Source organism: Hydra viridissima, unplaced genomic scaffold, assembly GCF_058129835.1.
Source record: "Hydra viridissima isolate aposymbiotic clone 2 unplaced genomic scaffold, HvirCarnegie_v1 scaffold_14, whole genome shotgun sequence".
Classification (NCBI taxonomy): Eukaryota; Metazoa; Cnidaria; class Hydrozoa; order Anthoathecata; family Hydridae; genus Hydra; species Hydra viridissima.
In genome coordinates this window covers 3,483,018-3,509,093 of record NW_028324313.1, presented here as the reverse complement: position 1 = coordinate 3,509,093, position 26,076 = coordinate 3,483,018, and the positions used below count along the sequence as shown (strand labels likewise).

The window sequence follows — 26,076 nt, the reverse complement described above, 5'->3', positions numbered from 1 at the left end:
TTTCTTTACTTTTAAAATGAAAAGCGAAAGCAAAAAGGGCATATTTTTATTAGCGCAATACCAAAATTTTCAGCAACTCGAAGAAATTCAAAGAAAAAAAAGTCGAGAATGAAAAAACTTAAGAGGTAAACTATAAATGAAATCAAACTTACACATAAAGAATTTATTATTATAAATTACCTATTTGGACAAAATAAGGGAGCTCATGATGCTAAACGCCTTCACAAGATCAACTATTTGTCTGTTTTTTTGAAGGATTAGTTGCCTATAGACTTCTTTACATTCAAAACTAAATTAAATTTTTGCTTTGTTAAGCATGAAGATTAATTAGGCATTCTTACACTAAAAGTTATATAAAAGTAAAAACAAACTTGAGTGACAACAGTAAAAAGAGAAAACAAATTAGAGTAACCACAAGCTGGAAAATGTGAACATTTGTAAAGGTATTTTATAAAGTTTGTAAAAAGTATTAAAATCTAAGCTTTAAGCTCCGTATTTTTGAAACATAAGAAATTAAAGTACTATTACTTTTCATTATTATTGCAATAAGCAAAAAAAAAAAAAGGACAAATAAAACGTACCTACGTGTACTTACTATAATATTCCAAACAAAAATGATGGTTGTAAAATATAAAGGTGCTCACAAATTTTTCAAATAGACGAGATCTTCTTTAAACAACTATGACAAATCATTATTTAACTATAAAGTCTGATGTGAAATTTCTAAAAGGTTCAAAATGAATTTAAAAGACGTTTTAATACACATTTTTAAATTTAAATATTTGCCAATCAAAATGGCGCACTGCCTAAAAATTTTATTATTAAGAAAAGTGCAATGCACCAAAATATCATTAAGCTTCTTTTCATATTTTTAAAAAAAATAAATTTTTATTATTCATTAGAAATAAAACATAATATGAATAAAATATAAAGGTATGAAAATAATGCAAAAATATCTCTGATTTAAACCTATATTTCAGGTCTTTTTCTGGTTTATTAGCATTTGTAAAACCTTTACGCACTATATATATATATATATATATATATATATATATATATATATATATATATATATATATATATATATATATATATATATATATATATATATATATAGTTTATTTCATGTAATATATATTTTATTTCATATAATGTATAATTTCTTCTATACTTTACTTCTTTTTTATCTCATTTTTTATGCATTTATTTCTCGCATATTTTTTTTTCCTATAAATTAAACAAAAGATTATAAATATATCTGAAGAAAAAATTTAAATTATTTTTTTGTAAAATATTTATAAACAATGTGCAAACTAAACTTAAGGTTTTCTTCAAAATGCGATCCTAAAAAAAGCAATAAAAGTAAGATTTATTCTTACTGCATGTATTGTTATTATTTACTGCAACTGCTTCTTATGCTATATACATTCCGTTAAATAAGTCGGAACCAATAAACAGCTAATTTGCAATATTAACATTTAAGCTTTATTTAAGCTGTATTTATTGAAATTTAGTTAGTCTAAAACGACTGAAGCCTTTTATAAGCAAAAAGTAAAAGCGACAGGAAACCTGGTTGAACGTTCTCCTTTATTGTTAAGAGACACTTAAACATTCTTTCAATTTGATATTAATTGTCTTTTTGTCACGTAACAAATTTATGGATATGGAAACAAGATATTGCATAAAGACATATTTAGACATTTTCATTGGTTGGTTAGTCATTTTGTTGCATTTCACAATCTTAATATTAAAGATGAGAAAAAGGCCAAAAAGAATTTAATGAACGAAGAGCGTTCGATAAATTAAGGGGAGTATTTTTTTGCATCAAGCTTATTGGAGCATCTTGTTGCATCAAGTTAAGTGGAGCATCCTGTTGCATCAAGTTAAGTAGAGCATCTTGTTGCATCAAAGTAAGTAGAACATCTTGGCATAAGATCTTAAAGTAAACCAATTTCAAGTTTGACGAAATGATCAACACCCTTATCACATTTGCTGCACTGATCAACACATAGCTGCACTTTCCATATAAAATACAAGTTTTCTTGGACTGAAACAGCACCTGGTTAGTAAAAAAGAGGTTTTAGTACATTTAAATTTACAAAAAGTTACTTGCCATCCAAATTGACAAAGCAAAAACTACCAAGATTGGCATTACTATTAATTGAACTTTGGCCTTGAATCAACGACTAATTATTTTGCTTCTGTGAAATCACGAAGAAAGAGATTTATATAACTAGGTAGTTCCAGGGTTTTTATTATGCATTTCCTTCTTCCGAAAGTAATACGGGAATTATTCCCGACTTGGATTTTAACTTGGAACTTTAAGTTTTGAGTTATAGATAGTTATAGTAATATCATGAATAGTTTAACAACTATAATTATTAACATAATTATTAAATTATTCACGATGTTCTCAAACATCATTTTACTGTTTACATTATATTATTGGATTACTAAAAGACAGTTAATCAATTAATACGAAGAATTATTTAGTGCTTTGTTTGCAAGAGTCTAATTGTCACCAATTTAACGCAATTACCGATTGGTTGCACCACTGAGTTAGTTAAATTAGTTTAAATTTCATTTGTTTTAAAAGATATTAACAAATCAGGAGATAACTTTTTGCTCAACACCCGCAAAATTAGCTGTTCAAAATTTTTGCGGCCCCTCAGAAATTATGCTTTCCTTCACAAGCAACAAAACAAGTGCTGTTAGTAGTTCTAACTTTTTGCATACTTTTGATAATAAGCATTTAACTTAGTGTTAATCAACTTTATGTTGATTATTGTATAATTATTTTGTTGTCATTACATTCTCTTTATCAAAAGCAAACACTTAGGTCTCACTTTGACATAGCAGAAATATCACAAGGGCATTGGCAAGCTGACATTGGGGAGCTATCAATTGACATTAGGGAGCTATCCATTCAAAAGGACAGAAGTTTCAAATGCCAAAATTGAGGTAAGAAAAGTAATCTTTATTGAGAAGTTAATTGTATAAAACTTCTCATTTACTTGAAAATCCCAATAAACTTGGGACCAGTATTAAAAGTATGGTCAATTATACTTTTTCAAATAAAAAACGAAGAACAAGTTTTCTTCCTCCATTCGGTGAAAGTCTTTCTCTCTTCTTTGATTTTAAGGCTGTTTAAAATTATATCCATATGATAATCAGATTTACTAAAATTATTGTCCAGGATCAAAACCAAGGCTTCCTCTCTCTTTTACAACTGCAGAGTAGGGATATTACCTTCCTCCTAAGACTACAACAACATGCCTGCTGATAGAATCATGTAGTAATCTATGTTGGTTGATTGATTCTGATGATGCATAAAGTTACTTCGTAAGAGTTAAAGCCTAAATACCAACCCAGCTAACAATTAACGTTCAAGAAACGTTGTCCGAACGTTCGTTTAGGTTCGTTTAATGTTCGCTGCAAACGTTACGTGAACCAACTTTTGTGAACTCCGATTTACAGTTCTTGAACGTTCGCATCGAACGTTCAATTAACAGATAGCGAAAGTTGTATTGACGTTCACTTCAAACGTTGTTTTGACAGCTCTTGAACGTTCATATATATATATATATATATATATATATATATATATATATATATATATATATATATATATATATATATATATATATATATATATATATATATATATAAATTTATTCAGTGGACCGTTAAACTTTAAAAGAATAGGTCTAAATGGAGTTTACTAAAAATTTAAATTCAATCTTTATTTTTATTTAACTACTGCTTAACAACCAACCATGTACATGTAATGCTTTTTTTGACCTTTCAGAGATTTATTTGACAAGTACAAATTTATTATTTTTATCAGCTGAATTACATATCAAGCTTATTTTTATCAGCTGAATTACATATCAAACTTATTTTTATCAGCTGAATTACATATCAAGCTTATTTTTATCAGCTGAATTACATATCAAACTTATTTTTATCAGCTGAATTACATATCAAACTTATTTTTATCAGCTGAATTACATATCAAACTTATTTTTATCAGCTGAATTACATATCAAGCTTATTTTTATCAGCTGAATTACATATCAAACTTATTTTTATCAGCTGAATTACATATCAAACTTATTTTTATCAGCTGAATTACATATCAAACTTATTTTTATCAGCTGAATTACATATCAAGCTTATTTTTATCAGCTGAATTACATATCAAACTTATTTTTATCAGCTGAATTACATATCAAGCTTATTTTTATCAGCTGAATTACATATCAAGCTTATTTTTATCAGCTGAATTACATATCAAGCTTATTTTTATCAGCTGAATTACATATCAAACTTATTTTTATCAGCTGAATTACATATCAAGCTTATTTTTATCAGCTGAATTACATATCAAGCTTATTTTTATCAGCTGAATTACATATCAAACTTATTTTTATCAGCTGAATTACATATCAAACTTATTTTTATCAGCTGAATTACATATCAAACTTATTTTTATCAGCTGAATTACATATCAAACTTATTTTTATCAGCTGAATTACATATCAAGCTTATTTTTATCAGCTGAATTACATATCAAGCTTATTTTTATCAGCTGAATTACATATCAAACTTATTTTTATCAGCTGAATTACATATCAAACTTATTTTTATCAGCTGAATTACATATCAAACTTATTTTTATCAGCTGAATTACATATCAAACTTATTTTTATCAGCTGAATTACATATCAAACTTATTTTTATCAGCTGAATTACATATCAAACTTATTTTTATCAGCTGAATTACATATCAAACTTATTTTTATCAGCTGAATTACATATCAAGCTTATTTTTATCAGCTGAATTACATATCAAACTTATTTTTATCAGCTGAATTACATATCAAACTTATTTTTATCAGCTGAATTACATATCAAGCTTATTTTTATCAGCTGAATTACATATCAAGCTTATTTTTATCAGCTGAATTACATATCAAACTTATTTTTATCAGCTGAATTACATATCAAACTTATTTTTATCAGCTGAATTACATATCAAACTTATTTTTATCAGCTGAATTACATATCAAACTTATTTTTATCAGCTGAATTACATATCAAACTTATTTTTATCAGCTGAATTACATATCAAACTTATTTTTATCAGCTGAATTACATATCAAGCTTATTTTTATCAGCTGAATTACATATCAAACTTATTTTTATCAGCTGAATTACATATCAAACTTATTTTTATCAGCTGAATTACATATCAAGCTTATTTTTATCAGCTGAATTACATATCAAACTTATTTTTATCAGCTGAATTACATATCAAGCTTATTTTTATCAGCTGAATTACATATCAAGCTTATTTTTATCAGCTGAATTACATATCAAACTTATTTTTATCAGCTGAATTACATATCAAACTTATTTTTATCAGCTGAATTACATATCAAACTTATTTTTATCAGCTGAATTACATATCAAACTTATTTTTATCAGCTGAATTACATATCAAGCTTATTTTTATCAGCTGAATTACATATCAAGCTTATTTTTATCAGCTGAATTACATATCAAACTTATTTTTATCAGCTGAATTACATATCAAACTTATTTTTATCAGCTGAATTACATATCAAACTTATTTTTATCAGCTGAATTACATATCAAACTTATTTTTATCAGCTGAATTACATATCAAACTTATTTTTATCAGCTGAATTACATATCAAACTTATTTTTATCAGCTGAATTACATATCAAGCTTATTTTTATCAGCTGAATTACATATCAAGCTTATTTTTATCAGCTGAATTACATATCAAACTTATTTTTATCAGCTGAATTACATATCAAACTTATTTTTATCAGCTGAATTACATATCAAACTTATTTTTATCAGCTGAATTACATATCAAACTTATTTTTATCAGCTGAATTACATATCAAGCTTATTTTTATCAGCTGAATTACATATCAAGCTTATTTTTATCAGCTGAATTACATATCAAACTTATTTTTATCAGCTGAATTACATATCAAACTTATTTTTATCAGCTGAATTACATATCAAACTTATTTTTATCAGCTGAATTACATATCAAACTTATTTTTATCAGCTGAATTACATATCAAACTTATTTTTATCAGCTGAATTACATATCAAACTTATTTTTATCAGCTGAATTACATATCAAGCTTATTTTTATCAGCTGAATTACATATCAAACTTATTTTTATCAGCTGAATTACATATCAAACTTATTTTTATCAGCTGAATTACATATCAAGCTTATTTTTATCAGCTGAATTACATATCAAACTTATTTTTATCAGCTGAATTACATATCAAACTTATTTTTATCAGCTGAATTACATATCAAACTTTTTTTTATCAGCTGAATTACATATCAAACTTATTTTTATCAGCTGAATTACATATCAAACTTATTTTTATCAGCTGAATTACATATTAAACTTATTTTTATCAGCTGAATTACATATCAAACTTATTTTTATCAGCTGAATTACATATCAAACTTATTTTTATCAGCTGAATTACATATCAAACTTATTTTTATCAGCTGAATTACATATCAAACTTATTTTTATCAGCTGAATTACATATCAAACTTATTTTTATCAGCTGAATTACATATCAAACTTATTTTTATCAGCTGAATTACATATCAAACTTATTTTTATCAGCTGAATTACATATCAAACTTATTTTTATCAGCTGAATTACATATCAAACTTATTTTTATCAGCTGAATTACATATCAAACTTATTTTTATCAGCTGAATTACATATCAAACTTATTTTTATCAGCTGAATTACATATCAAACTTATTTTTATCAGCTGAATTACATATCAAACTTATTTTTATCAGCTGAATTACATATCAAACTTATTTTTATCAGCTGAATTACATATCAAACTTATTTTTATCAGCTGAATTACATATCAAACTTATTTTTATCAGCTGAATTACATATCAAGCTTATTTTTATCAGCTGAATTACATATCAAACTTATTTTTATCAGCTGAATTACATATCAAACTTATTTTTATCAGCTGAATTACATATCAAACTTATTTTTATCAGCTGAATTACATATCAAACTTATTTTTATCAGCTGAATTACATATCAAACTTATTTTTATCAGCTGAATTACATATCAAACTTATTTGAAAGACTCTGATTTATTTGTGACATTTCAAGGATAATGGACTCAACTGGCTGAAATGTATACAATTTAAAAAAATAGGTAACACAAAATAACACCTCTTACAGTGAAAAAGTTAATATATTATCTGTGTGTGTGTGTGTGTGTGTGTGTGTGTGTGTGTGTGTGTGTGTGTGTGTGTGTGTGTGTGTGTGTGTATATATATATATATATATAACATTATCATTACATAGTTAATCATTTACAAACAAAGAATGACATAATGTCATTCGTGATGTTAATGCTATTTTATTAACTCATTGCCCTAATATTTGGTGTAGTTGGGCAAACCTTTTTGGTACATTCTTGTTCTCAGACTCCAATCACTTCTTTATATTTGCAAATCAACCTCAATTGACATAAACATGAACATACTTAAGCTTTATGCCTAAAAGTGCCATAACTAAAACAAAATATCCTGCAGGCACCAATGCAACATTTGAACAATATATCATCACCTTCGATTTACAAACATATAGTTTTTGATTTGTGTTCTTCTTAAATTACCAAGTCAAATTTGGTTGGTTTGAGTTAATTCAGGTTGAACACCATGTACATCATCTTAACTATTGTCCTCAAAGTTAATGTCAAAAATATTTTGCAGCAAAATGTAGGGGTGTTCTGAAGTGTTCCACTAATTTTGTGCAAACACCTCTAATGGTTTTTGAGACATCCAATGGCTTGCTCCACATCACTACGTACCTGATGGTGAACTTTATTAAAATATATTTCCTCTGGTGTAGCTGGCTGATTAAACTGTGTAATCATGACTGGTGACAACCCATATCCTGAGTCTGCAAAAAGGAAACCTGCATTTGGATCATATTCTATTGACTGTTTTAATGCAGAATCAGGAAAGATGAAGCATCATGGCACGATCCAGGATACTTTGCAACATCTCTAAACTTTCCATCAGCATCAATGACAACATGACAGTTCAAAGCATGATATCCTTTTCTAAAAAAAAGAAGTTTAAAATCTTTAAAATGTTAAAATATTTAAATATCCTGAGAGCAACTAAAACTTTTTGGGAAACATTGACATCATGTTAGAATAACTGTTCACCTTGGCCGAAACAAAAGATTTTTTTTTTACATGATCTTTTATCATAAACTATATGACCTTATATTATAATATTGTTTTAAGTTTAGCACTAATGTTAAATAACTAGATGTTTTCAAACTTTAAAGAACAACGATGTGCTATTTAAAATATTCAAAAAAACTTTGATTTTTGTAATAAACATGTTGCACTTTGTGAAATTGAAGTATTGTCCCTTCATAAATTAAATATTTTTTTTACATGTTATTAACAACATAAAGCGCTCTATAATAACTTAATAATGTGAAGTGAACTACAGCATAAAAAACCGTTAGCACCTAAAAAATGGAAATAGTAAATTATTTTTTTTAACAAAGAATAATAGAACAGAAATATTTTTTTTAACCTTGTATGCATTATATGCAAACATATGTAGACAGAATAAATCTATGAAACAAAAGCTTTTTAAGTTTCTCATGTTAACTATGCCTGTGTAAGTATGCCAAGCAGTGTATACTTTAAACTTTTTGACTAATGACCTAAAGCAATATAATCAAAGTGATCAGGTATCAAATCAAAATGATCAGGTATCAAATTAAAACGATGAGTTTACCTGCAAATGTATGCTGGGTCATCAGCCATAGCATCTCCTTTGATTTGTACCAAGGTGATGATAGTGCTGAACAAAATATTTGCAAAACTGGCGAAGTATGCAAATGCAGCTTGACTGGCTTACATGAGAGGTGTCACCTAAAATTATATGAAACAACATGTGAATGAAATATGCATATTGACTATTACATTTTAATTAAACAAAGAAAATTAGTTATCTGAGAGAAAAGTGAACAAGGTTAAACTCCAAATAATTTGAAAAATACGGTAACCTTACCAATAGTCTGCAAAAATATAAAATCATAATTTAGGAACAGTAGAAAGGTGCAGTATAAAAATTAATCTTGACATAATCTATTATGCTAAGTTAAAAAAAAAAATTAGGGTTTGTTTGATTTTTGCTATAAAATAATGAAGCATCATATTTACATATAAAGAAAAAAGAAATTTAACTTTATTTCTTAACAATTAATAAACTGGAAAATGGATAAAGTTATTTTTAAGTAAGCAAACATGATTAGTCTAAAAAAAGGTTTTCCACCCGAATTTTAAAATTTTTTCCCAGAGTTTTCCCTGAGTAAAGAATGTTTTCCCCCGAGTTTAACTTTTGAAACTCCCTGAACTTCTCAATCTTTCCAGGTTATCCCAAAGATTTTATTATATCCCAAAGATTTTCTGTAAACAAAGTTTTCCAGGTTTTCCCTGGGATTTTTGCTACCTCTAAGTTTACTAGGTATTCCAGGTTGAAAAAAAACCCTGTATAAAGCACCACCTTTAAGCTGCATTTGTAACAATCCATTAACAACAAGCATATTTGACAATAAAGAATCATAAGATTATAGTTAATCTTTTTGGCATTGACAAATAATTCTTACCAATTACTGCTTGAAAACTCCTACTTGATAAAAGCCTAATTTGATCTTGACCATGTGCAGCTAGAATAATTAGAATATCCATTTTGACTAAATTTTTATAAAGCTGTTAAAATAACAATATGAACTATGATCTTAATACTTAATAAGACATGCATCTTTTTAAAAAGAATTGTGAAGAAGAATATATATTTAATTATAAAAATTTATTATATCTTTAAATATAAATATTATAAATTTATTGTATCTTTATAAGATGTTATATTGTTGTACAGGGACTGTTGCAATTAAAATACAAATCCCCACATAATATAACATCTTATAAAGGTGTTATACTATTTTATATATATATATATATATATATATATATATATATATATATATATATATATATATATATATATATATATATATATATATATATATATATCATAATATATATAATTTATATATGTTAAGATCCCTAACAATATATCAATCTGACAATAAAACTACATAATCATCATAATAATGTAATGCCATTCTCATTATTTAGTGATTTTAAAGTTAAACCAAAATTTAGGTAGCTCAAAGCAAACAACTTTTTTCGCGTAAACTGAGCTGAGCAAGTTTCTAAAAAGTTTGGTGAACCCATTTCAGTTTGGTGAATACCGATAATTAAGAACTGAACTTTTTGAAAAGCAGCACAGTGAAGCGAAATGGTCAAAAAGCGGCCAAAACTCAAAATTTTGTAAAGTAATAATCGTTTTTATTAAATTATTGTTCTAATTCTCTGACTAGGATAGTAGACAAAAGAGAACTAATATATATATTTTTCTTATCATTTGATATTTTTTCTAATAAATTGTAAAAAAAAATTAATGAAAATGATGTATTAAAAAAATTCCACTTATGGCCACTTTTTGAGCTTTCGCTTCATAGTGGCGCAGCTGCGCATGTTTTGGTGAATACGACTTTTACAGTTTTGAACTTATGCCAAACTTGCGCTTATAACTTACGCTAAAAAATGGTTTAGTGAATATGCATCCAGAACTTTTACGGAACGTTTATAGAACGTGCCCGAACGTTTCTAACGTTCTTCGAACGTGCTCGAACGTTTTGTATTAGCTGGGAAAGCTCTAACCAACACCTTGCGTACTTTCATCACTAAAGATTACTTACTTTCATTATTCTATGTAACAAAAAATATTATGTAACAAAAATATCATGTAACAAAAATATTATGGCAGTTGTTATCCACCTGCTGAAACTAAAACATTTTTGAAACGCAATTAAGTTTGAAAATTTCATTTTCCAACCAATAAAATTTAAATTCAGAATTTTAAAAATCTTTTGAAGTCTCGTGATTGTTGTGGATTATTGTTTTGGACTATTATAATATAATAATTAATTATTTCAACAATTCCTAATTTCTTAAGATAATCATTGTTATAGAAAAAATTATTCTGAACTTATATTTTCATTTTTTTATATTTTCATTGTATGCTGCCTTAAAACATAGCAGAAATTATAACGGAGCAGCTTTGAACATTTAAGCGGGAGAGATTTGGACACAAAACACAAACCATTACATAAACACGTACTTAAATTAATCTTTTTAAATTTATCTTAGCATTTGATGGCGACCGGGGTAAATGTAAACAGCGAACCTGAGTACAAAGAGATATATGGTATTCATATTATATATTTATGAGCATTCAGTATAACGATCTTCTTAATTTTCATATATGAAAATTAAGAATAGTTATAATTATTATATAGATTAATTAATATAATTATTGTAAAAATTAATTATAATTAATAACACGAGTTCAATTTTTTTAGTTAAACAGCTACCCAGCGACGTTTTTATCATATTGTCCGACAATTTGACTTCGGATTGGGAAAAGGTTGCATCAATGCTTTCATTTAACAACTCAGATATTCAATTTTTTCAGAAGTTCTATTGCACATACGAGAAAACGTTTCAAATGTTCTTAAAGTGGCGAAGAAAAAATCCTCTAGAAAAATGGCGTAAAATCAAATCAATTTTAACAAATATTGGTCGAATGGACCTGGTTTTGGAATGCGAGAGCAGTAGGTTCTTGAAAATTTGTATTTAGAACAATTAAATGCTTTTTTTTTTTGTGTTGAAAAACTAAGTCTTATTTTATTCTTATTCAACCAATTTTTAGAATTGACGCCGCTGTTATCTACTTTGCCTACCTGCAAGAAAGACGTAGACGTGGAATATGGAAAAAAGAGAGACGTGGATGTGGAATATGGAGAAAGTAAACTTTTAAAACTAAGCTTTTACATAAAAATAGTTTCCAGAATGAAAAAGAAATTTGAAATAAATGTTAACATTCTTTTTTTATGACATCTTTTCAGAAACAAAATCGTGTACATCTTTATATGGAGTTCAACCACCATGCTCAACATTCTTTGCCCGTAAGAAAGAGCTTGATCAAATATCCCAAGGGATAAGTGAGTTAAAAAATTCTGGAAAGTGGTTTTTGGTTATAACAGGGATGTCAGGTATTGGAAAAACACAACTCATCAGAAAGTATGTAGAAATATTTCATGAAATTTACAAAAACATTGTATGGATTGACGCAGCGCATGACAAAATAAATAATTCCATGATAAATCTTTGTCATCAATTGGGGGTGAGCATTAAAGATTCGAAAAATGTCTACTACAGTAATGAAACAATAATTGCCAAAATCCATAGTCATTATACAGGAAAGACGTTGTACATTTACGACAATATTGACGATGAAAGCGTTAAAAATTTCGAGAAGTATGTATCGCATCAAGCCGATTCTTACACATTAGCCACTTCGCAATGGAAATGTTGGTCTCCCAACGCACTTGTAATTCAGATTGAACCTTTCTCGGCCGAAATTGCCTTAGATTTCTTAAAAAAATATATTGAAGCAAAGAGTGAAAAGGAGATAAGTGAACTAAAAATAATAATTGAAGCTCTCAGATATCATCCTCTGGCTTTAAATCAGGCTCTACTTTACATAAAATATACAAACGTCTCTTTGCAAGATTACCTAAATCTTTTTCAATCTCATCCTGTAGATGTACTTGAGGAATTTCTTCATACCGAAGAAGAAAGTAAATCTGCTATAGCATCAATCAACATGGTTTTAAATAAATTTAAAACTGGGAACGAGACGTTGGCTTTAAATATTTTGTATTGTTTGTCATACTGTGATGGTCGCAGCATAACGAGAGAGTTTTTGAAAGAGGTCTCAGCTCACCTAAAACAAAATGATGACTACTATATTAATCATGCAATTATATTAATGACTAACTTTTCACTATTAAATCAGAGTGATTTGAGAGCAGAAGCATTCTCTATGCACGAGATAACACAACTAGCTTGTCGACATTTTCAAAAACAGAATCAAGTTGAAAAAGGTACCATTATTTGTTTTATGAGAGAAAAGTTGCTAGGAGTTAAAGACAATTCTGAATATGGTTACATTTGGTACAAACATTTTTTGCATATGTTTTGGAAAAATAAAAAGGAAATGGCCAAAGAGTTCAGTAAATTCTCCAAAAAAATATTTGTCTTGTTAGCGAGTAAAGGTCTGTTTGAAGACCTCTTTCAAATTTTGGAAGAAATTGAAGAATTTCAACGAGAAAAGTGTGGTATCAACGACTCATCAACTTTGAACACCATTCATTACAAAGCACGTTGCAGGGATTGCATGGGTAGATATGAAGAAGCTTTTAAAATTTATTCTGATGTTGAAAAGTCACAAATAGACAAATACGGAAGAAGTCATAATCTAACAATGACAACAAAAAATAACAAAGCCCTTTGCTTGATTAATATGGGTAAAGCTGAAGAAGCGTTTCAAATATATTCCGAAGTTGAGAAGTTTGAATTAGAAACTCTAGGAAAAGAATGCCATTCAACGTTAATTACAAAAAACAACAAGGCATTGTGTATGTACCACATGGGTAATGTTGAGGAGGCTTTTCAAGAGTTTTCTAAAGTGGAAACTATCCAGACAAAAGTTTTGGGTAACAGGCATATTGATACGTTGGCTACAAAAATTAACAAGGGAAGTTGTATAGAAGATATGGGGAAATATACAGAAGCCATTAAAATTTATTCTGAGGTAGAAAAAGTAGAAACAGAAATTTTAGGGAACAGTCATCCATCAACATTGACTACAAAACATATTAAAGCATATTGTATGTATAAAATGGGTGAACTCGAAGATGCATTTCAACTGTACAGTGAGGTAGAAAAATTACAAGTAGCAACTTTAGGAAACAAGCACCCATCAACATTAACCACTAAGTATAATAAAGCTCTTTGCATGGAAAGAATGGGTAAATTTAAAGAAGCCAGTAAAGATTATTCTTACGTTCGAAAATTAGAACAAAGTTTTAAAACTAAAGATAGAAAGAGTTGAAAGAGTTCACTTTTATATTCGCGATGTTCAATGATGCTTGTTAATGATGGTGCAAATGATGATTGCTAATGATGTTAATGAAACAACCAATTTTCAAAAACATTTGGATTGAAGGGATTTATTTTGGTTTCGGTTAAAGCATGCACAGCATTGGCTGAAAGCATTTTTTAAATATGCTTTGTTAGACCAGCCATTTGAAAAAGTGTCACAACTCTACCTGGATGTTGTCTTAGTCATGCCTAAATTTCTTGATCATAATATATTTGTAATGGAACAAAAAAACCCAATGTTAAGTGGTTGAATATTTGTGTGTGTAGTAAGGAAAACAGTATAATAGAATGCCGTTTTCTTTTGCATATTCTAAAACTGCCCAGCATTTATGACTATAGTGGCCATCTAACAGGAAAAGTTTTTAGTTTTTTTTTGATGCACTAGAACAGTACACAAAATGTTCAAGTCATTCTAAGAAAATCTCACTTGTCATCCACTCTTTTTCCTGGCAAAATGTTTTTTAACTCATTTTTTATTCATTTTTGGAGAAAGAAATAAAGATTAATGGCAGAAATATTCCAAATATATTCATAGAACATATCACGGTCAGGTGCTGACCATATTCAGTACTACTCAGTGCCTCTACTTTTTTTTTGCCTTTAGTAGCCAATAATTTTTGGGCAGTACTTACTCGCAACCATTTTATATATTTTCAGGAGGAAATTTACACTGTTAAATTATTGCAGATAATTTGGTAAAATAACAGTTGATGTTGTTTTTATTGAAAGTTTGTGCACGAACAAATGATGTAATTTCTGGTGTTCTCAATAACATTTGTGAATTACAGTTTAAATACCCACTTAACAATTTTTTACCAGCAATTCTAAAATCTTGATTAAAACTATGCTTGATAAAATTCTTCTCCACTATTTCAAATACCAGATGCCTTAGATCTTTAGTGGTTAAACCAAAAAACCTCGTCTCCATTAAGAAAATAGTAAACTCATCTTCCAAGGCATGACTTAGTATTGTTCTATTCCTCCCAAATCTCCTTTTGTAGAACCATTGCCTTTTTTATATCTTCGACGCAATATTGTGTTAGAAACATTGAAATTCTTGGCAGCTAATTTCCATCCCTTTTTTTCCCAGTTATATTGCAACTTTTGACTAATAATATTTTTAAATGATTTTTCACTCACATTTGTAAAAGGGTCCAAGTAGTTGGCAACCAGGTAGACAACTTGTCTGGAATTCTTTGCAACTTTAAGCATTGCTTGAAGGCAATAAGCACTTTGTGTGAAATTTACAGGCTCTAAACAAAGATATTAAATTAATTGGCACCGTAGTACCTGGTTTTTCGCCTCCACTTTCTGGGGTGGGGGGGTGGGGGGGAAGGCAACTTTTTTGCCATAGCAACTCATTAATTGTCAAGTGTTAATTAGATAATTATCCTTTCGAATTTTTTAGTTCAAAAGTTTTAACAATTAATTTTAGCTGTTAATTTCAACTTTAATTGGAGAGGAACTTTGAACATTCTGTCACATCTAATTCCACCTATTTCATCAAGTCGAGGCAATTTTATTATCAACTTATTTTCAATCATTCAAACGTAAACATAAAAAATAAAATTCCTTAGTTAGATTGAATTACAGACAATAGTTAAGAATTTTGATTTCTTGGTTGAAGGAACAAAGATGAAGAATATGGCCCATTTGCATTTAAACTCGGATTTAACATTTTAATGATACCTTTCTTCTAAATTTCAGTTCTTTATTATCAATTCTAAATTATCTTGTTATAATTTCCCAATTTTTCTTCATAGTCTGAACACAATCAGTGCATTGCAATATTCAAAGGTTGAAAAAAATAAATTACATTTAAAAACAATTCATTTGACAGCATTTTTTATGGGCTACAAAAATTACTGAGCTATGTGTAAAATTGCGTTTAGTGCACATCCATCACTGTTTTCACTGTTTTCACTCAAATATGGGCGTAAAGCCATTTGCAAAATATTTCTAAAAAGATCCAATCATTATTCGTTTTTTCCAATTGCCATACATCTGCGGTTTCTTTAGGGAAGTAGCAGGCAGTTATATTTCTATAAAGTTAATCATAAAACAAATATTATATTTGCAATATTATTCTTTAATTAAAATAAATTTAAAGTGTAACTTATGATAAATGACAGATAACTCATTATTCTTTTAGGGGAAAAATCTTTATTCTAAAAACTTACAACAATAAATTATAAAAATATATAAATATAGGGAAAAAAGCTCCAACATAGAGCAATTGTCACACCCCATTCCATTACTTTAATATATTCTTTTTTTTTAAATCTAGTGATTTGACATGGAAACAAATGTCACATATGTCGCACCCATTGATCATCTATGTCTCCATGCATAGCACACTTAAGGCATACAGTGTCATCGTCCACATAACTGATACCTGGTGCAATTTTTTGTTTTTTGATCATCTTTTTTTTCTTACTGGTTCTTCATTCAATTGATTCAAGCTTACATCTGATATTGAACTTTCGTCAAAACGTGAAACTTGATTTCTCGGACTGATCTTTCACGCTCAGATGTTTGAAATATGGTCTACCTGTTAATGTCTGCTAAATATTTTTTTTTTGAAGTTCAGTTATTACATAAGTAGATTGGTAAAAAAAAAAAAAAAGGAATTAGTAAGTTTAGTAGTACTGTTTGTCACGTGGAAGTTAAAAAAGACTACTTTGATCAATCAAAACAAACAAGCGCCGATTTCGGTAAAGTATTTCAACTGCTATAGGTTAAACCGGAAAATGATGTTAAAAGCACTCATTTTCAAAATCAGATCATTTTTTACAAAAATTGGTTATAATCCCAAGCAAGGTTGTGAAATATTCCTTAATGATTAAGTAATCATTTATTATACAGAGCTTAATGTCACTCTTTCTTTAAACAATAGCATCAAACAACTTAATACGAATTCTGCAGAAATGGGGCTTAAAGTCTCATAAGGCTAATTATTCCACTTTACACTGAAATATTTATCATGATAATTGAGAATTTCAGCATCATAATCCAAAAGAGAAAAGAATTTTTTTAATCTAATTGTGAATATTTCTCATTCTCTGAATTTTTTTTTACGCAAAAAATATTTGTTAAGTAAACCGTGTAACAATTATCTTCCTATTTGACCATAAGAAAGATTTTGATTCTTCCCTCAAAAACTATTTTTTTCCACTGCGCTCATAAGTCTTTGGCAATAAATAGGAATCCCATTTTCGCAGCATCTAACCTATGGCCATTCAAACTCTGACTTCAGTTTGGTTTCATCTCCTAGAATTGAATAACTGTGTACAGAAATTAACGGTAAATGTCTCTTGTTTTTTAGATCAAGCATAACACTCTGTCTCATTTCTGTAACCGCACCCTACTTTTTTTTAAGTATTTGGACAATAACACACATTTATCAATACTTTTTTTTTTATGTGTATAGTTGCGTCTTTTATGATGATTTTGTTTAATTATAAACACGCGGTTTTTGTTTTGTGACTGACAAAGGTTTAGTATTGCACTGCTGTTGTGTTTCAAAATTAATTCAACTTTTTTCCAAATCCTTCATTTTTGGAAATGAAACACTGAAGTAGATATTTTGCTAGTGTAATTTCTACGTCAACTTAATAAGCAAGATTTAACGTGCCACCCAATGCCTGCGTAAGAAACTTTAAAGTAAAACCCCTTAAAGACTCTAGTTAATAAATCAAAGGGGAGACATTTATTGAAAAAAAAAATACCGGTTATTATTATTATAAATATAGCAACTAACAGTAGATTATTCTAAATATTCTCGCATATTGAAGACTAGAAAAAAACTTCCTTCGTTTATTGTAAAAAAAATGTCTTCTAAAAGAATTAAAAAAACCTCAGTTTTTAGTGGAGATAAAAAGTTTAGCTTTTTGTGAAAATTCAGCATCATGTATTTATATTATAGTAATCATATCGAAGTTTTTAACATAATTGAAGCAAATGTAAAAGAAGTGATCTTAAAATGTAATGGACTTTTTTTTAATACCATCATTTATTATCATGATACCAATTTTATAATAAAATAAGAAATAGTAATAAGAAGAAATAAGAAAAATCGTCAGGAAAGATATTTAAAAGATGATTTGAAAGAAATAAAAAATAAAAATACCAATAATATTTATGCGGTAATTTTACAACAAGAACAGCACTCACTGGAATTGAAATACCTGTCTTCAATAATTGAAGAATCTTTAAAAATGGATGAAGCTCTGTATAAGTTTTTTTTTTTCATTTAATTTAAAACGATCTTTTTTATCTATCGAAGAAGTTCTCTCGTTTTTTTTAAAATGGTGAGTGTAATTTTTCAATGATAGATATTTACTTTTTTGATGTAATCTTCTTGTTTTAAAGTAGTTTTGAAGTAGTTAGAAAGGCTCTTTTTTATCTTCTCCCCCATCTTCTTAACTCTTTTTTATTCTTTTTTAAAAAAAATTTTGTTTAAAATAATTTATTTTAGAATTTTGGATCTCTTGCAAACTTTGTCGGGCAAATGGCAAACAACAGCAATAACAACGGCAATAGTGACATCATGAATAACAAGAGTCAAAATAACAACAACGCTCAACACACTGGCGTCGGTATTGACGCTTTACTTTCTCTATTGCCACAAGAACAGCAAAAAACCCAAAAAGATAAAGTTTTTGATGCAATAGCTCCTCTTGTTAAGGCGATGAGTCCGAAATGGGGTGATGTTATTATTGGAATTCTCAAGAATCTTGAATTTTCAAAGCTGCTTCCGCTCGCGCAGGATCACAAAGAGTTAGAAAAAAAAGTAAAAGAAGAAGAAACAAGACTCGAAAAAAATGAAAAGTTGTCGGAGAAGTCCATTGAAGTCAGAGAAGCTGAGCTTCAGAGAGAATTAATTGAGCTAAAGGAAGCCAAACTAAAAAAGGAGTTAGAAGAACTGAGAGCATTGAAAAACTCTTAGATATTAAAAATCACCAAAAAATTAAAATGAAACAAAGAAAAAAAGCTTAGTAGATTCATAAAACATATTTAAATTATGATATTTTGGGTATTAAATATTTAAAATGGGGAAAATGGGATAAAGGGGGTAAATGAAACTCTTCTAATCAGCATACCAGTAAAACTTTAGTATTAAAATCAATATGATTAGATTTATTTTAAAATAATTTTTCGTAGTCTTTTTATGAAACTTAAAATCAGATATTTTGCAATATACTCGTTCTTATGTACTCGCTCAATATACTCGCTCTTCGGTTGAAAATTTTAGCTTAAGTTTTAAAACTTTTATCATACTTTATCATAACTTTCAAATGTCTTTAAAAAATTCTGGAACTTTTAAATAAAGCTGGAAACTTAGAAATGGAAATAACATAAAGAAAAAAAAACAAAAAACTTTATATGTTTAAAACATCTACAGCTTTTCACTTCTTCACTTTGTGTAGACTAAGCGTCTTCTCTTTTTGTAGGCTAAAATTTTTCACTTTATGTAGCCTAAAGAGCGATTTAAATCTGCTGAAGTCAATGTTTGTGCGACTGAAATCCACGCTCATAAAAAGTTGGTTAATTTGAAAGAAAAATTAAAGTTTCGTTGTAAATAATCCTGCATTGCGTAAATTCGTTAAATAATGATGCACTTCTTCATTAATAACTAAGAATTAAAGCGATATTTTGGATTTGTTTTTTCATTTTACCCATGAGAAAGTTATTCTTGAACAAATATATTTGTCCGTGGATCATAAGAAGGGTTGTCCATACTGATTTACAGCTAAGGTCATATACAAGGACCTCAAAACATTTTTACCAAAAAGTTGAAATCCAGAAAACATGAAAGAGCCAAAAAAGAATTGCTTTACCTGAAGCTGCGTGGAACAACCCTAAAAATATTTTCTTACGAAAAAATATTTACTATTGGTGCGGTTTTAAACGATCGCAACGATTGGTTCATTGCTAAGTCAGCTTCTGATGTGAAAGAAATTTTTATAAACCAAGAACTCTGCTCAAGTCATGGTTTAGGGAGTTGTTGCGTCTGATAGAAAAACGATGCCTCTCCATTTTTTTAAACCTGTTGAAAAAGTGCGAGCTAAAGTTTATTATAAGATCTTAAGGTAGAAAGTTTTGCCGTGGGTGAAGGTGAACTACTCTAATGGGAGTTATGTGTGGACCTAGAATGGTGTCCCACCTCATAATGCAAAAAAAAATTACAGAAATTCTGCTAAAGCAATTTTTTAGATTTTTAACCAGCTGCCTTCAGGCCTTTGTCCAGCCCTTGAACCTCCTGTATTATGCAATTTAGGAAAAATTGAAGCACTCAACCAACAGAATATCTCATCCTAGTGTCGATATTCTCATGCAAGTATTGAGATTAGAAAGGGAAAAAATATCTCGAGACTTCATTTTGAACAGCTGCAACTCCCTTAGACACTGTGTGCAGGCTGCAATAGACAACAAAGGCGCCCATACTGATTAAAATGTTTCTTAATGACGCTAAAAACATTTGTTTTAAGCTATATTGATGTCAGTGGGTTGATTATTGAAAAGTAAATTACTATGTATACTGTTTTTGAGTTTTGCTGTCCAACCCTGTATTCTCATTATTAAACTTTTTTTATTTTTATTCATTTTTTAAAATGTTTTTTAGAATGAATTCGTTTTAAATATTCAGGATGAATTAAAAGTTTGATTAAGCAAAAAAAAAAATCTGAATTCAGCGCCCTTAAATTCTAAAAATTTAATTATTCAACAGAATGAAAAATTGTCTGCTTCATTGAATTACATTATGCTGGTTTAATGAAACTTTTGTGAGGACCATATGTAAACACCATTTGTTTTAATGTTTTTAACTTGTTTTTTTATATTAATACTTCCTAGTCATTTATTTTTGTCTTACTTTTAGTTAAAAATCAAGTTATTCGTTCCATTTGATGCAATTTCACATGCCTTAATTTTCTGTCCTCTTCTCGTCTTGCCTTATTTTCGATGCTATACGTTACGTTTATTAATTGATGACATCAGAACTTTTGTAAAACTTTTTTTTTTTTACATTTTATTGCCATCTAAATAATGATATATGTTGATTAATATATTGTAAGAATATGTTGATTAACGTAATGAGAAACAGTATTGAAAAATTTATAATATAAGAAAGCTTTGAGAAAGTTTTTGGGGCCAAATTTTGTCACGGGTACTTCATTAATTCGCTGCTGCAGTACCAGAGTACTGCAAAACCGCTCAAATAAATTATCCTAAAAATGTAAAGCTTCTAAGACGTTTGGCTTATTGTACATAAAGTTTATTGTACATAAAGTATGACTTGACGTTTGTTTTGACTCTGAGTTTATGAGAATATTTTAGTAGATTAAAATTTCTGTTCCAGTGTTTATAATCGAATCAAATGGAAAAGACTGTAATTCAAATTTTTAACCTAGCACTCTTGGTTTTCTTTAGTTTCCTCGATAAATAAAGAAATTCAAAAAATCACAAAAAGAAATGTAAATGATGCTACAAGTAAACTTAAAATATTGCCATGGCAACTTGGCTACTAAATATGACAAACATAAAATTATATAACAAGCTGCAGCAAAAGGAGTCATAAGAGTTTGCACGCCTTCTCATGCTGCAGAGTCTGCTCTTCGTTGTTATATTCTATTTTATTTTATTTTTTTTTCTTTTTCTTATTCAGCATTTTATGTAAAATGCTGCTAGATCCAGTCACAAAAGGTCTTTAAGAACTTGGAAAGTAATAAGATTAATCAAGGTTTAGTTATAGCAGGTCAGCTTTTTTAAGTTATAAGTTCTTATACCCGAACCAATGCGCACAGTTCAGTTGAGTGGCAAACTCGTAAATCCGACATCAGAATTGAATTAGACAAATGCTTCAGTACTGCTTTGGCTTCAAGATACACAGAAATTTTAGAGTGGTGGAGACTGAAGGCCAACCCTTACCCACTTTTCCACTTTTTACTTTTGACTTACCCACTTTTCGCAAGACTTGCACAGTTCTTTGCATTCCAGCCTCATCATCAACAAAAAGACTTCTCTCTAGGTCAGGCGACAGATTCACATACAAATGAACCTTCATGTAAACAATATTAAAAAATTTGTGCCCGAGAGAAAAACTGACTTTTTCCATCTTTAGTTTGTCGGTATTGGATTGATTTAAAAATAAATTTATCAGTTCAAATTTTTTAGATCTATTTTTGTAATTGTTTGGAAAAAAAAAAAAAGCAATAAAATAAATTTTTCTTGAAATAGTTCAAGTTTTACTCGAGTTTTTCAAGTTTATCAATTTTTAAACTCGAACTTACTTGCCCCTGTGGTTGCATTTAAAAAATAACTAAGTAAGTTTCAAGTAAGTTCATTTGAGTTCAAAAACTTAGATTACTTATATTATGTAAACTTAATTTATAAATACTTTTTTATAGCAAGAAAAAAAATAGAGTTCTTATTACTTAAATGTTAGTTTTAAACGCCCCCCAGAACAAATCTAACGCCTTGGCAATTTCATAATTTCTATATGAAAAAATCAATAAAGACGAATAAACTTGATTCTGCAAATCATTATCTTGATCATCAATTCGATCATTAATCCCACAATAGCTTTCAATATCCGGTGTAATTTTCAAAAAATTAAGTTTAAAAATCATAACCATCTGTACATCATAAAATTGCTGCGAGTATTTAAGTCTTCTGTGAAGTGTTTAAAGAGATCTAAAGAAGATTTGAAAGAAGAATGAATCAGATATTACACCATAAAAACTAAATTATCGAAGAAGATTTTTTCGGCTGAAAAATGGGGCCATATTATAATAAGTAGAAGAAATAGAAAGTTATTTTTATGAGTTTGTATTTTTAAAAAAGTATATTCATTATTAATCTTTTTGATACAAGACCACAAAAAATTTTCTTTTATTTTGCTTATATTATGATCCAATGACTTTTTTTGTTTGTTTCTTACACAAGCTTTTTTGTTTGTTTCTTACACAAGTTTGTTTCTTACACAAGCTTCAAGGTGTCTAAACTTTCATTTCGGCTGTTAATGGCGTTGTTGCTTCAATTCTTTTTTTCTTGTAAAAGCCTATTCTTTTACAAAGCTTATTGCTTCTTTTAAGGGATTCATAGATTCTTTTACGATGTTAGCAGCTTTTTTTTTGAGGTTTATAGCGCACTTCTTCTTTTACAAATGAGGAATTTTTTAAACTGTAAACTGAATGTTCGACTCACAAACGCGTAAAGAAAAGGATTAAAAGTGGAATTAGGGTACGTTAAAAAATTTGTGATATCAAATAAAAGTTGATGATGGCAACCAGGGCAAAATGCAACTAAAAGCCATTGTGCATTAAGTGGCAGCCCAGTTATAATAAATGCCAATATTATTCCGGCAATCATTCGCAGCGATTTTTTATGTCTCATTATTCGTTTTCGCCTCATTAGCACTTTAAAATTATAATTCTGATTATAACATTGCAACATACCCATTGATGGATGCATCTTGTTTAATTGAGACACCTCCTTTTCATCAGTTTTATCAAACTGAGACGTCTCCCATAACTGTTTTTTTATTATACCATACATTTTTACGTATAGTAATATGACAGTACAGAGAGGTATAAAGTAACCAAGCAACGATACTAATGCAAGAAAGTATCTCTTATAAGAGATATTGCTGTTTTCAAAAAATCGGTTGTAGCATTGCCTTTCATCCTCTGAATCCTTTCTCGCTGCGTACTGATAAAAGTTAAGATATGGGACCCAAAATAAAACGGCAAATAACCAAGCGCTAAAAATCTTTAAAAAGACTTGAGATGTCTTTTTATGAAACCGACGTTTTATGGGTGATTTGATCGAAAGATACCTATCAAAGGTGATTAAAACGATATGGTTGATTGAAGATTGAACAGATGCATAATCAAGCGTTAATGATATATGGCACATTGCTTTCCCCAAAGGCCAATATCCAATCACCATTTCCATTATATTCATGTTTGCCGGATAAAATCCAATAAACATGTCTGTGAAAGCTAGCGAAATTAAAGGGATACTTGAAAGACTTGGAACATTTTTATTCTGATAATAAACCAAAACAATGAGCAGATTACCCAATACTGTTGTCAAGCTTAAAAATCCGGCTGCAACCAGTATGAGTAATTTTGCAGGGAGCGCTAGTTTTTCTTCACAAATGGGGAAAATGGTGTTGCTTGCTGAAGTGCTATTGAATGTCCACATTGAAGAAGAAGGAAAGTGCTGGTATTTTGTTATTGTAGATTATTCATTGCAATGATTTCTAAAAAATAATAGAAAATTGTAGAAAATACTGGTTCCAATATAAGTACTAAATCAAAGCAAAAACTGCAAATGGAATTGGGAGAGTTTTCTTTTAATGAGCCAAAAAACAGATCAAAGCATAAATAAGAACATTAATATCCTGATAATTTTTAATAATAGAAAATTATTTTTCCTCGAGGTCTCGAACCATAAACACAAATAGTATTTATAGTTTGAGAAATTCTAACGAACTAAAAAAAAAATTTTAATTTACTTAATTTCAAACAAAAACATACAAACCAGGAAAGTGTTTATGTTGAGTATATGTATTTCATATATATGATTACATTTTTTCATTAAATTCTTTAATAAAGATACAGCCCAGTTTCTTTGTAAATTGCATTAAAAAGTCTGTTAAAGTCCTTATTTTTTGTATCCAAGTATTTGATAATCAGAAACAGTTTAATGAAATGTAGCAGCTGTTTAAACTAAACTCTTAAAAATAAATTTTTTAAAATTTTTAAAAAAACTATCGAACCAAAAAATAAGGTTGGTTTAAAAAGAAATTAATGTTAAAAAAATCCGGCATGCTTTGTTTTTGAAGAAATTCTTCGCATATAATTTGACAACAGCCGATGTCAGTGTCAAATAGCATCAATAGTGTTAGTCATGTTTTACTAATTTATGTTAAGTACAGTGGCGACTTAGAATGATAAATACTAGGGGCGGAATAGTATGCAACACACCTATTTCTCTATATTTTGGAAGCAATTGTTTAAATTAACACTAAATCAAACAACAAAATGTTTTATATAAAAACATTTGTCGAAATAAAAAATGTTCATTAAAATTGATGCTTTTGGAGTATTGTTTTAAAATTCTTATATAATGCCTATTTAGAGCTGTTAAAGAATTTTGAATTTTACACTATTTATTATTCTTCTTTTACAATTTTCATTGAATATTTTCCAACAGTCAGAACTAGAATCACTCTGATACTGGGTGTAAGGGGGAGGTAATTTCGAAACAACGAGGTTTATTCACCGAGTAATTTTTTTGATCGAGGGATTGTACTTTGCGAGACGCTCACTTTTTATTATCATTTCAAACTTTTTTGTGTTTATCTAGAAATTCTTAATTCCTACCTTTGTGACAATCATGTATGGTCATCATTAGGATAGTGTAAAGTAAAAACTAAAATGGTTAGTCAATACTGATATATTAATCTATGTAAATAGATTAATTTTTTCCGCTCAAAATTATTAGAATTAGCGTCGCCGCTAGCCGAATGATATTTCTTGCACCCTTAAAAAAAAAAAAAAACGAAAATTTAAAACAACGTTTACCAGAGTTGGTTTTATACTGTTATGTAATCTAGGCTAGTGATAAATACAGGGTGTGAAGAATTTTAGAGAGGGGGAGGCATGTGCCTTCTCCTCTCGGCTTAAAGGTGTAGGGAATAAGATCAAAGCAAACTTATGTCCTGCTTTGAAAGTGTAAAATGATGAAATTTATTGTTTTGTAGCTTTTGTAGATTATAATGCGTCGTATGTATTCAGAGGGATGTTATAGCGTTATTGTCTACTGATGCATTATTTAGAAATACAT

The 26,076-nt window shown here is 28.7% G+C and overlaps 3 protein-coding genes and 1 long non-coding RNA gene across 7 annotated transcripts; 2 read left to right on the top strand and 2 right to left on the bottom strand.

The window, feature by feature from the left end:
* Positions 1-320: 320 nt before the first annotated feature.
* LOC149878875 (uncharacterized) lies at positions 321-14,926 on the top strand. 4 transcript variants are annotated; one of them, XM_090072186.1, is made up of 6 exons: positions 321-443; positions 2,829-2,961; positions 11,362-11,419; positions 11,574-11,825; positions 11,924-12,019; positions 12,120-14,926. In XM_090072186.1, the coding sequence occupies exons 3-6, from the start codon at positions 11,368-11,370 to the stop codon at positions 14,168-14,170; spliced, it is 2,451 nt and encodes an 816-aa protein (XP_089928312.1). In that variant the 5' UTR covers positions 321-443; positions 2,829-2,961; positions 11,362-11,367; the 3' UTR covers positions 14,171-14,926. The 4 variants fall into 4 exon arrangements, with proteins under 4 accessions (XP_089928312.1, XP_089928313.1, XP_089928315.1 ...); XM_090072187.1 differs by having other exon boundaries at positions 322-443; positions 2,840-2,961; XM_090072188.1 differs by having other exon boundaries at positions 337-443; positions 2,860-2,961.
* LOC149878876 (uncharacterized) lies at positions 7,254-10,031 on the bottom strand. The gene is made up of 3 exons (XR_016446931.1): positions 9,753-10,031; positions 8,879-9,015; positions 7,254-8,181 (listed from the first exon to the last, which is right to left on the bottom strand). It is a non-coding gene; the product is annotated as an uncharacterized LOC149878876 (long non-coding RNA).
* Positions 14,927-18,477: 3,551 nt separating the features above from the next.
* LOC149878874 (uncharacterized) lies at positions 18,478-19,231 on the top strand. The gene is made up of 2 exons (XM_090071835.1): positions 18,478-18,530; positions 18,698-19,231. Exons 1-2 carry the CDS (start codon positions 18,528-18,530, stop codon positions 19,166-19,168), a joined length of 474 nt encoding a protein of 157 aa, XP_089927961.1. The 5' UTR covers positions 18,478-18,527; the 3' UTR covers positions 19,169-19,231.
* Positions 19,232-23,033: 3,802 nt separating this feature from the next.
* On the bottom strand, positions 23,034-24,906 carry LOC145193173 (muscarinic acetylcholine receptor M2-like). The gene is made up of 2 exons (XM_090071736.1): positions 24,769-24,906; positions 23,034-24,487 (listed from the first exon to the last, which is right to left on the bottom strand). Exon 2 carries the CDS (start codon positions 24,427-24,429, stop codon positions 23,362-23,364), a length of 1,068 nt encoding a protein of 355 aa, XP_089927862.1. The 5' UTR covers positions 24,430-24,487; positions 24,769-24,906; the 3' UTR covers positions 23,034-23,361.
* Positions 24,907-26,076: the final 1,170 nt, after the last annotated feature.